At 37.6% G+C, this 11,285-nt stretch overlaps 1 protein-coding gene across 4 annotated transcripts in view; it reads left to right on the plus strand.

The window, feature by feature from the left end:
* LOC108166941 (attractin-like protein 1) overlaps nt 1-11,285 on the plus strand; it is a 55,909-nt gene that overhangs the window by 10,226 nt on the left and 34,398 nt on the right. For all 4 annotated transcript variants that reach the window (XR_001777333.1, XR_001777331.1, XR_001777332.1 and 1 more), the window contains exons 4-6: nt 3,408-3,582; nt 3,659-3,746; nt 9,004-9,250. Coding sequence is in view for 1 of the 4 variants with exons in the window: in XM_017308891.1 (XP_017164380.1) it covers nt 3,452-3,582; nt 3,659-3,746; nt 9,004-9,250 (466 nt within the window). In the remaining 3 variants the exon portion in view is untranslated. The remainder of the gene's footprint in view (nt 1-3,407; nt 3,583-3,658; nt 3,747-9,003; nt 9,251-11,285) is intronic.

Consider the following 11,285-nt stretch of genomic DNA (forward strand, 5'->3'; position numbering starts at 1 on the left):
TTAAACTTAATAAATTAAGTTGGATAAATTTAATAAATTCAGTTGGATAAACTTAATTGAATTGCTTGTTACCTACAGAAGCAATTCAATTAAGTTGGTTCAACTATTTTCTTTTTAGAGTGTGTTTTGTAGTTGATCCACCGTCATTTGTCGACTTCAACCAAAAATCAACCATTAATCAGACCTCAGCATTTCAGTCATCAGATTTCAACCACAAAACAACATTGATTCAATGACACAGTTTCAACGGTTTGATTGGATGGTTGTTTGATGGTTAATCCACTGTCATTTGTCGACTTAAACCAAAAATCAACGATTCTAACTATTTTTTCAACGTTGATTTAACATCATGTGCTATCTGGGATGAATATTAATGAACAATTAAGATAAATATTAACAGTGAGTGTACATGGGTATTTATATGGTTAGTATTTGTTCTCAGACCTGTAACCAGTACACTGTTTAATCTTTCAATGTCTTTCAGAACTTTTCAAATGTTTATCATATTTCTAACCGGCACCTTCCTCACTTTTATTTTTGTGTTTTTCAACCGTTGCTCTGCGGTTTGACCTCTTGAGGACTGCAGTAAAACTGTCAAGAAGTAGCTTCATTACACGCCAGAATGAGAGGAAGTCATCACGAGGAATCAAAGTGATGCCAACCAGAGTCAAACTGGGGTTACCACAACTTGTACTGTTTCCCTGGTTCATACAGTACAAAGCTTAACCTCATGGACTCTGTTCTTCTGTGGACAAGACTGTTATTCTGACAGTCAAAAAGGAGTCAAATATGTTTGAAGATCTGTCCCTCTTTTCTTAAATAAAATGTTATATCAAACCTATGTTGTAATTTTTAAACTTATGTACACAGTTTAACCAAGATCTGCCAATAATAGTGTTTAACACCAGTGAAGAAACTTTTAGAGATGTGTTATGTAGACCTATCAGACCTAAAAATGTCCAAAAATCCTTAGCTTTCATTCAATATGAAATCAACCCAAATATGCGTGCAGAACCACATTAAGATGAAGGTTGAATCAACATTGATTCCTGATTAGTTCAATGTAGAATCAACAGAAATGTGTGCAGATCCTTGTTCAGATGACGGTTGAATAAAAAAAAATTCAATGTAAAATCAACAGAAATGTTTCCAGATCCACGTTCAGATGATGGTTGAATCAACATTGATTCCTGACTGATTCAATGTAGAATCAACAGAAATGTGTGCAGATCCTCGTTCAGATGAAGGTTGAGTCAACATTGACTCGTAACTGATTCAACGTAAAATCAACAGAAATGTTTCCAGATCCACGTTCAGATGATGGTTGAATCAACATTGATTCCTGACTGATTCAATGTAGAATCAACACAAATATGTATGCARATCCACAGTCAAATGAGTGTTGAATCAACATTGATTCAATGTAAAATAAACAGAAATATGTGTGCAGAACCACATTCAGATGAAGGTTGAATCAATGTTGATTCCTGACTGATTCAATGTAGAATCAACACAAATATGCATGCAGATCCACAGAGTGTCGAATCAACATTGAATTAATGTAAAATAAACAGAAATATGTGTGCAGAACCACATTCAGATGAAGGTTGAATCAATGTTGATTCCTAACTGATTCAATGCAATATCAACACAAATATGCATGTAAATTGACATGCAAATGATGGTTGAATCAACATTGATATAATGTCAGTTATGGTTGAAACCCTAACGTTGATACAACATAAAATCAACATAAATTTTACTTTCAATGTTGTTTCAATGTCAGCGTTCAACGTTGACTCAATGTTTCTGGCTGACATTGATTCAATGTTGTTTCAATCATTCTGTGCTATCTGGGACCTAACGTCCTGGCCGCATTCATCTGAACTGAACGTCACTGATTCTCAACAAATCTCACTATTCTGCGTCCTGATACGTGCAAGTGGGAAGAAAAACAACAACCATGACGGACTATATAATGATTAAGTTGTTAATATGCTGCTCCGGCCGGATAACAACTTCAATTGTGTAAGCTAAGCTCCACCGTTAGCCTCCATGTTTACTTCCGCAAATACTGAGCACTTCTTCTTTTTATGGCAGTTGGCAGAACACTTAGAAAGCTGGCGCTATTGCATCCTCTACTGCGCATGCGGGGCACTTTCAGGTCGTTTGCCCGTTTACACTGCAGAACACATACAGGTCGCATTTTCTGGCAGTGTGAATGGCCCTGGCAAAAAAAAATCGGAATTGCCAAAGAGTCGGAATTGAGTCACTTCATGTTGCAGTGTGAATGCACCCTATGAGTGCTTGATAGCTAACTCTTTTCCTTTTTTTATTCTGGTGGTGCCTTCTTGTATTTGCATAAACCCATTTTGCAAAAACTAGCACCTGCTTAAACTTTGATTCTTTCTGTTTTTAAAATAAAATACATGGTCTCTTTTTATGAGAGGATTGGTAAGTAAAAGGTACACAATTGAAAATATTTTGTTTTTTTCCTCTCTCTTTCCATTCTGTTTTTCCCTCTGTGTTCAGCAGAAGATAACCTGCACCTGACACTTTCTTACTTTTATTTCACAGGACAAGAAGTGAAAAATCCATAGAATCACAAGTCAATCCCACCCAAAAGAATTGTTAAAAGACCTCACAATCTACTGATCAAATTGTTTTAAGTTTCAGGTTTGAGGCCCTGGAAGCAAAGCATCATGAAATTACAGAAAGTCTAATGTGTTTGCTCAGTTCCATATCTGATGTGAATTTTGTATGTAGATAGAAAAACTATCAAATTTAGCTTCTTGAAACAGAAACATTACAATAAAAATGATCAGTTGAAAATATACTAAAAAATACACTTAGGGCTGAAACAATTTATCGTGATTAATCAATTGCTGAAATAATCAACAACATCGCAGTTTGCATTTAAAGTTAAAGATGCAACCTTCTTTGTATTAACATATTATGTAAATATGTTCTACCCAAAACTCCTCAAGTAGCAGTTTTAACTTCACCAGTTAAAACTGGTATACTTTCTTGAAAGTAACTTATTGCATTTCGTGTAGTAAAATGTTTTTCTTTTCTCATTTTAAAAAGGAATTCAAGTATTTACTTTAACATGTATTTCTTATGCTGTATAAAATAAGTCTAGGTGAAATGAAAAATCAGCAGTTTGTGATTTTAAAAAAAGTGATTAATCATCAGAATAATCCATAGAATGATCGATTACTAAAATAACTGTTAGCCGCAGACTTAATACTTTGTACATGCCTTTTTACTTTGATATAGTTTTAAATAAAAAACAAAACCTTAGCATCCAGTAAGAGTCATATTTCATAGCTAGTTTTGTAGAGAAGATGTTTCTAGTGCTGTAGATTGTTGTGTAAATAAAATGTGTTCTTCTCTCTGTGCGTCAGGTCCTGAATGCACCGTCCCTGTCCCCTCCCCGGGGTCCTTCTGGATGCTGCCCAGCATCAAACCATCGGCTCAGTCCCTGGGCCGGGCCTCCCACCCAGCCCTGGTGCATTCTGGGTTAATGTGGGTGGTGGGAGGCTACTCCTTCAACTACTCTAATTACCACATGATGCTCAAGTAAGCTCCACTGACTAAAGTCTGTTTTTACTAAAAGTGACTTTCATGGCTGAAGTTTCTCTCTCTGTCTGCACAGCTACAACCCGGACTCCAGCGCGTGGGACGTAGTGCCAGCCAGCAGCGGACCCTTTTACAGATATGGACACTCTCTGGCTCTCTACCAGGTAAAACACACACAAATCGTTGAATAATTTTCAATGATACAACTCTGACAAGTGTTAAATTACAGTGTTGGACAACCGAGACAGTTTTTTTTTTTTTTAATTTGCATATTTTTATTGGCAATTTTTCCATACAAGTTTACTTACAGACTTTACACTATTTTCTTTTTCCAAAAGTTCCATACATATCATTCAAGAAAAGCTGCCCATATAATCTGTACCTGCCTTGGACATAGCAACTTGCTAGTCTAGATAATATCCAATCTTTCCATCCACTTGTAACAAACAAAAAGATCATCCAATGTTTTATTTTTCTGTTCTTCTCTACCGAGTCATCACAACTTTAACTCTCTCCTCATCGGAGATGAACTGTAAGCAAACTATTTACAGTCTGTAGCTCTATAAGGGCTCCCATAACCAGACTATTAATCAATAAAGTCTGATCTCCATGGTGAAATAAAATCCTGCAAATTTTTCCAATAATTCTTAAATTTTCCAGATTCTAATCTGATGGAAAACGTCAGCCATTCCATAATATAAATATTATGCATTACGTCAACCCAATCTTTTTTTTTAGGAGCTTCTGCCTTCAGCCATTTACTAGTAATGGCTTTTTTGCTTGCTACCAACATAATCCTATACATATATCTATCACCTGCTCTTGTGAGCCTTTCCATCCCTCTTCCCATGTACAGATCCTCAAATGTAAGCGGAATATTCACCCCCAGTACCTTATCCTTACAATTCTTTACATCCTGCCAATAGGGTACCATGTAGGCACAATCCCAAAAAACATGGAAGTGACCCGCTCTGTCTTTTCCGCACTGCCTCCAGCATTTTGTATCTTGGTGTTTTCTTTGTGCTGGCGTACTGAAATATCGTACAATATTCTTCCAGCCAAACTCTCTCCACGAAAGGGAACAAGATGTTTTCCACTGTTGCCCACATATCTCCTCCCAGTTCTCCTCCGAAAGCCCACAATTAGCATCTTTTTCCCATCTTGCTTTTATGTATGTTGTATTACTTTTCTTCAAATTTTCCAATCCTGTGAATAGTTTTGCAATTATTTTCTTTCCCAAATTTGATTCATTTACTGAAATAAACATCTTAATTATACCAGATTCAAACTCAATTAAATTTATCCTTCTTACTAATTCCTCCGTATAGTGCCTCAATTGTAAGTACCTGTAGAAATCCTTGTTGTTTAATTCATATTTATTCTTTATTTCTTCAAAGCTTTGTATAGTATTTTTCTTAACCACCTCCCAGAATATCTTTGGACCCTTTTCCCATTTACTAAATGTTTTGTCTGTTACATTAGGTTTAAAATCTGAGTCATGCACTATCCACCTTAGTACTCTACTCTGCAACCTGCCTGGTTGAGTTAGGTAAATCAAGATATCATCTGCAAATAATGCTATCTTCTGCTCCCCTTCTTCCATACATATACCCGTTATACTGTATTTCCATTTTGTTTTATCCATTGGCTTAAAGGTTCTAAATATATCGCAAATAACAGTGGGCTAATGGCGCAGCCTTGGCGGCATCCTTGATGTAATCTAAATGTATTTGAAAGGCTCCCGTTAATTTTGACCCCAGCTGTGGGTTGGTAATATAATGCTTGAATAATTTTGATAAATGTTTTGTTAAAACCGAATTGTTCTACCACCTATATAGGAAGTTCCACCTGACAGAGTCAAAAGCTTTTTCTGCGTCCAATCCCAATATTACCGCTTCTGTTTTTGTTTTAATAATCTTTTGCATTACCAGCAATGTGCGCCTAATTATTATCCGTTGTCTGTCTTTTCTTTATAAATCCTGTTTGGTCCAAATCAATTATGTTTGGCAGAATTACCTCTAGTCGTCTAGCCATGACTGCTGCAAATAGTCTGTAGTCTAAATTTAGGACATTAACTGGTCTATAGTTGGCACAATCTAATTGATCTTTTTCTTCCTTTGGAATAACCGCAATAAAAGCTTCCCTCCAGGACCTTGGTGTCTCTCCCTCTTTTAATACCCAATTGAATGTATTTTTTAACAAGGGGATCAATGGTTTTTTTAGTAATTGGGAGAAGTTTTAACTTTCAGATAAGGCTTCTGCATGTTGGTGTTCCCGCTGAAGCCTGAATATACCCAATTTGGGTTGTCTTGGCCCTTTTCTTGCACCCTGTGGGTTTTTTCCTGACTGGGAACGAGAATACAGCCTGTTATTCAACAGGCTATATTCTGACAGGATGTATTCTGAAGGACAGGTATTCTGAAGGACAGGTAGCCAATCAGAAAGCGCGGTGACGTAAGAACAGAGGGGAATCCCAAACAGCTGACATATCGCACAACTGAGAGTCCGGTGGATATCGGAGATGATATGTGGAAATGTTTATTATTATATGTAAAGGTCATTATTATATATGTTTATTCAGTTAAAAATGTTAACTATAAAAAAATAGTCACCTCCAAATCATAGTGCAGCAAATAGAGCGGCTGCTCCCGTCGTCTTTTATCCACCGCCTTTTCTTTTTGTTACGTCTTTTATCTCTTAAAATGAGTCCACAAACTATCACTATATCTTCTACATTGTCATCCATATTTGGTTATTCTAAATTCCCGCTATGTTGGGGATTTTACTGGATTATCCTCTGGAATCGGGATGTTCGTGTGTGGTGTGTTGGTCCTGCCTTGGACACACGAACCGATCGAACCTGTTGTTCTTTTATCAGCTCACATAGGTTTGGAGAAACGGCTGACAATTCTTAAATCTTTCTGTCTAAACCAGACTTAAGACTCACCAGCTCTACTCATCTCCTCTCGACCACTGCCCAAAATGCTCTCTGACTCTGGTCGCTATGGTAACGTTTACATATCCCTTCAAAATAAGATACAGATGCGACACAAAAACGAACATTTTACTTTGGTGAAAATTTTAACTCACAATAATGACTAACGGGAGCCCTGAGCTTGTTTCTCTGCAACGAGACAGTCCCATCTGGGAGTGATGGGAGACGATGACACCTGAGGTGTGTTGCTTGAGCAGAGCGTTGGTCTCTACTTGGCGAAGCAGTTTGAAGCTTCATTGCCTCATTAGCAGCCGGTCGTCGCATGTTACGCAGAGCGGGCTTGTAATGTGGGACTCACCTACCGGTCCGGGATAAATCCATTCTCCTGTCTCTTCTCTGGGTCTTTATCCCTTTGCAAAGAAACTTTCCAAAGACGTCTGATCTGTTTCTTACTCATTTTGCTGCTTGTGGGCTCAATGTTGGTGCGCAAGTAACCGAGAGAATCCGGTTAAAGGATTTTCAAAATAAAAGATCCTCCAGACTCAAATAATACATAAAACGGAAATATTAAATTATTTGTTGCACGGTCCGGTACCAATTGGTCCACGGACCGGGGGTTGGGGACCACTGCTTTAGACCTTTTAACTGGGTTGAGCATCCTGTTCACATTAAACGAGGCCAACTTTAATACCTTTTTCTGTGTTGTCATTTACTCCTTGTGACTCCTCATTTTCCACCATCTCTACCCCTTGAAGGACCCCTAGGCTACAGATAAACAAAGTTATAATGAACACACAACTGAACAATTTTAGAACTTTCACTGATGAACTAATGACTATCAAAAGAACTTCTTCTCCCTCCATTTACCAGCTATAGTGAGGCTTGACAAAGGAGCGAGGCTCAGGATGAAGAAGAATTGGCAGGCTGTTCTGGCTTTGTTCTTCTCCACCACTGACGCCCCTGTTTGATAAATTGTTAATCTGGCCTCATGTCTTGGTTTTTTAGGCTTTTATCACGCAGTCTAGTAAATTACATTAACAACAGTCTGCTTGGCATCCCTAGAGAGGATTTGGCAAGTTTTGCAATTAAAGTTTAGCAAACTCTGCTGCTGAAGACTGTAAATGCACTTTCTTTTACATATGGGACAATTAAAAGGAAATAAAGCGGTTTTCCGACTGTGCAGGATAATTCAAATAAAAAATATCGACCAAGCACACAGTTTGTTACTTTTTGTTGTAAGTGTATTTAAGACAAACGGGACTGCTTTTGTAGTTAGTAAGTAAGTAAGTAAGTAAGTAAGTAAGCTTTATTTCTATAGCACTTTTCACAGACCAGGATCACAAAGTGCTGCACAAAGTATAAAAAATAAAACAAATTAAAAACAACATACAAACAATAAAACACAGTAGTWCACTAAAAAGCAAGATTAAAAAAGTGGGTCTTAAGTTGTTTCCTGAAAGTGTCTATGCAATGTAGAGATCGAATGGTGCAAGGTAGCTCATTCCATAGGCGGGGCGCCACAGCTTTAAAAGATCTGTCTCCACGAGTCTTAAAAAAGGTCAGAGGAACCGTCAACAAGTTCAAATTCGAACTTTTGAAATGGTAGATATCGTATTGATACAAAGGTTTAGTTTTTTGATTTTGGCCCAATTTGATTTAGTATTAATTTTCACCTCCTGGGAAAATAAATCTGTATTTTATTTTAAATAAATAAGAGTAAAATAAGAGTGTATGCATATTGTGTTATAGTTCGAAACCTCTTTGAATCTATGCCCTTCAGTGTCTTTACTGTCTGGTAAAATAACAGATAACATTTCATCAGTATAACATGGTTTGTATTAGTAATGTGATTGTAACTCATTCCCAGTGCAGCTGACACAATTTGAATTTCTCTGATCCTTTTCCTAAAGGGAGATAATGAAGGACAGTGCTTACTTTTCTAATGACACATCTGGCTCAGTCCTTACAATTAGAGGTTTCAATAAACTTCTGATTGAACAGAGCAGTTTGATGAAGTGCATCATCAGGGTGGTTCCAGCTCATGATGTTCAAATAGAGCTTCCTGGAAAACTTGATCACCTGCTTTACAAACTTAGAGCATGATGAGTCTTACACAAATTAAATACAGGGTAGACTTTGGGGTCTAGGCAAAAATGTTTTTGGTGACAGTGACTACAATGCATCAGGAGATGCAATTACAAGCTTCCCAATGCCAGAAATTATGCCACTGTTTTAAATTAAATTTAGGTACAAAACACATTTCAGAGAAACTTTTACATAATTTTTAGCATGTGAATTATCATGCATACCTTTTATGCTTTTTAGACTTATTAGTAGAGAAACTGGAAAACCTCCCTGAAAATCATCCAAAATAACCTCTGAAAAATGCATATTGACACTGTTCAGGAAGACAGTGTCAACAAAAAGTGCAATGTTCCATCAGCAACACAACTGACGGCTCAGAATATGTTCTTCTCTTGTCTCAGGATTGCATCTATATGTTCGATGGAAAGCTGGAGACAGGCCCTGCTAACATTACAGATGAGTTGTGGTTGTTCAACATCCCCACTCGTAGCTGGTTGCCACAGAAACCAGCTTCAGCACCTCTTTACGCCCTGGAGGGCCACACGGCTCACGTGGTGATCCTGCCCAACGGCAACCCGGTGATGTTGGTCTTTTTCAGCTACTCACCCATCTACAGCTACATCAACAAAGTTCAGGAGTACAACATCAGTAAGTAAATTTTATTTGAAGGCTTTATGATCGTCTGTGTGTTTCCAAAAAACTGCTATAAAAATTTGAGGTATTATTCTTATAACACATTTAAGCAACAAAGCAATTCAAGGTGCACCTGTTGAATCTCGTATTGTTTTCTTTTCCTTCGTCTCCATTGTAAATAGTCTTTTGTAATACCATCTTAGCATTGCATTTTTACGTTTGAGTTGGATTCAAGTTTTTCCCTTTATGGAACAGTTTGATTATTGACAAATTAATGAGGAATTCTTATATTTAGCTGTTGATGTTTATGTTTGTATCTTCAGTACCTCTTTTTTTTATCTTATTGTTTCAGCATTTCTTATTTTCACTTTCATACTTTTTCTTTTTTCTGTCCTGGCCCTTAGGCATCCTTCTTACTTCTTACTTCAATTGTTCAGCCATGAACAATTGAATAAACAAGCACATATGTCATCCGAATACTTAAATCAGGGGAAATCACCCGTCCTTCATTTGATTTTCTTACTTCTTGGGGAATAAGGTAACTTATCTTGGGGAATAGATGTTCTTAAGACTTGCATTAACTCCACACATACACATACATGAGACAATTAGTACTGCACAAGAATATCTGTTAAACTACATATTAAACCAACTAAATATTTTTGTGTGCAATAATCATCCACAGGACAGTCCTTTTTATTTATCTCTGAGAAAGCATAAGCTAAACTGAGTTGTTTGTCAGATCTGAGCCTGTAGATGGCAGTGTTGCAGTGTTGACATTGAGCAGCTGAAATCAGAAGAAAACACACATGCTCCCTTCTCAAAACACACAGACAATTTTTAACTTCTATACAAATGGGAGACTTTATTGTAGTGCATTCATGCCCAACCATTAGTAGTTTAATCCTAACCTTAACCAAAACTTAACTCGCTTCATACCTCTTAACTTTTACAACAGAGCTGCAAAAAAGTTAGGACAGGGAAAATGTCCTTAATTTCTACAAATTATTTCCCTTTGTTGGTGAATATGTGAATGTGGTCCTCTATATGCATGATTTACAAATACACACACGCACGCACGCATACACGCAAACACACAGAGCCAAACAATGACTCACACACAATGATGCACAGTGAGAGTGGTCATTAAGAGGAGGTGGCACCCAGGCCAGAGAGAGGAAAGTGACTAATAAATCCACTGCCTTCCTCCTCTCCTCCACCTTTCCATTTTTCTCCTCTTTTCCTATTCCTCTTCCCAAACATTTCCCTCTACTGCTCACATCCTCTCAGTTTTGTTCTGCATCTTTTTCCTTTTTCATCTGCCAACCTCGATGTCAAACAGCTTCAGTAATCACTCTTGGTTGGTCCTCATCATCTTTCCCTCCACTCCCTTCAGTATTTCCTTCACATCTGTCTGTCACTTTCATGTGCTCCTACATCTGTCGCTGGCCGCCCTTCTCTTTCTCTGACATTGTCGTAGTCCTTATGGAGCATCATTAGACCTCAGAGGGAGTGACGAAGAGTCAACCTGCAGGAGAACGAGGGGGAGTAGAAACAGAGAGTAAAATACAAGGTAGCAGGATTTAATGACCACAACGAGAAGCCGGTTTACACCAATTAGGTGCCAGAGATGAGATGGAAGTTGACCTTCTACTTCCTCAACATCTTTTCTCTGTGGTCAATGTTTCACCTGCTTTTTCTTGCTTTTTTTTTTTTTACATTTTCTTCATCTTTTGCACCTTCACCCCTCCCTACCTCATGTCAATAAATCATAGAAACACCTTTGCTGTCGTTACAGCTGCAAGGGATTTGGTGTAAGTGTCTAAAATCTTTGGACATGTGAAAACTGAATTTTTTGTTGCAGCACAAGTTCAGGTGGAACAGAAGGCATCTCTGAGCATCAGTTTTCAAGTCTTGCCAGTGGTGGGAAGTAACGAAGTACAAGTACGTCGTTACTGTACTTAAGTACAATTTTCGTGTATCTGTACTTTACTTAAGTAGATTTAATAATGGATACTTTCTACTTTTACTCCACTACATTTTACAGTAA

Source organism: Poecilia reticulata, linkage group LG15 (genome assembly GCF_000633615.1).
Source record: "Poecilia reticulata strain Guanapo linkage group LG15, Guppy_female_1.0+MT, whole genome shotgun sequence".
Taxonomy (NCBI): Eukaryota; Metazoa; Chordata; class Actinopteri; order Cyprinodontiformes; family Poeciliidae; genus Poecilia; species Poecilia reticulata.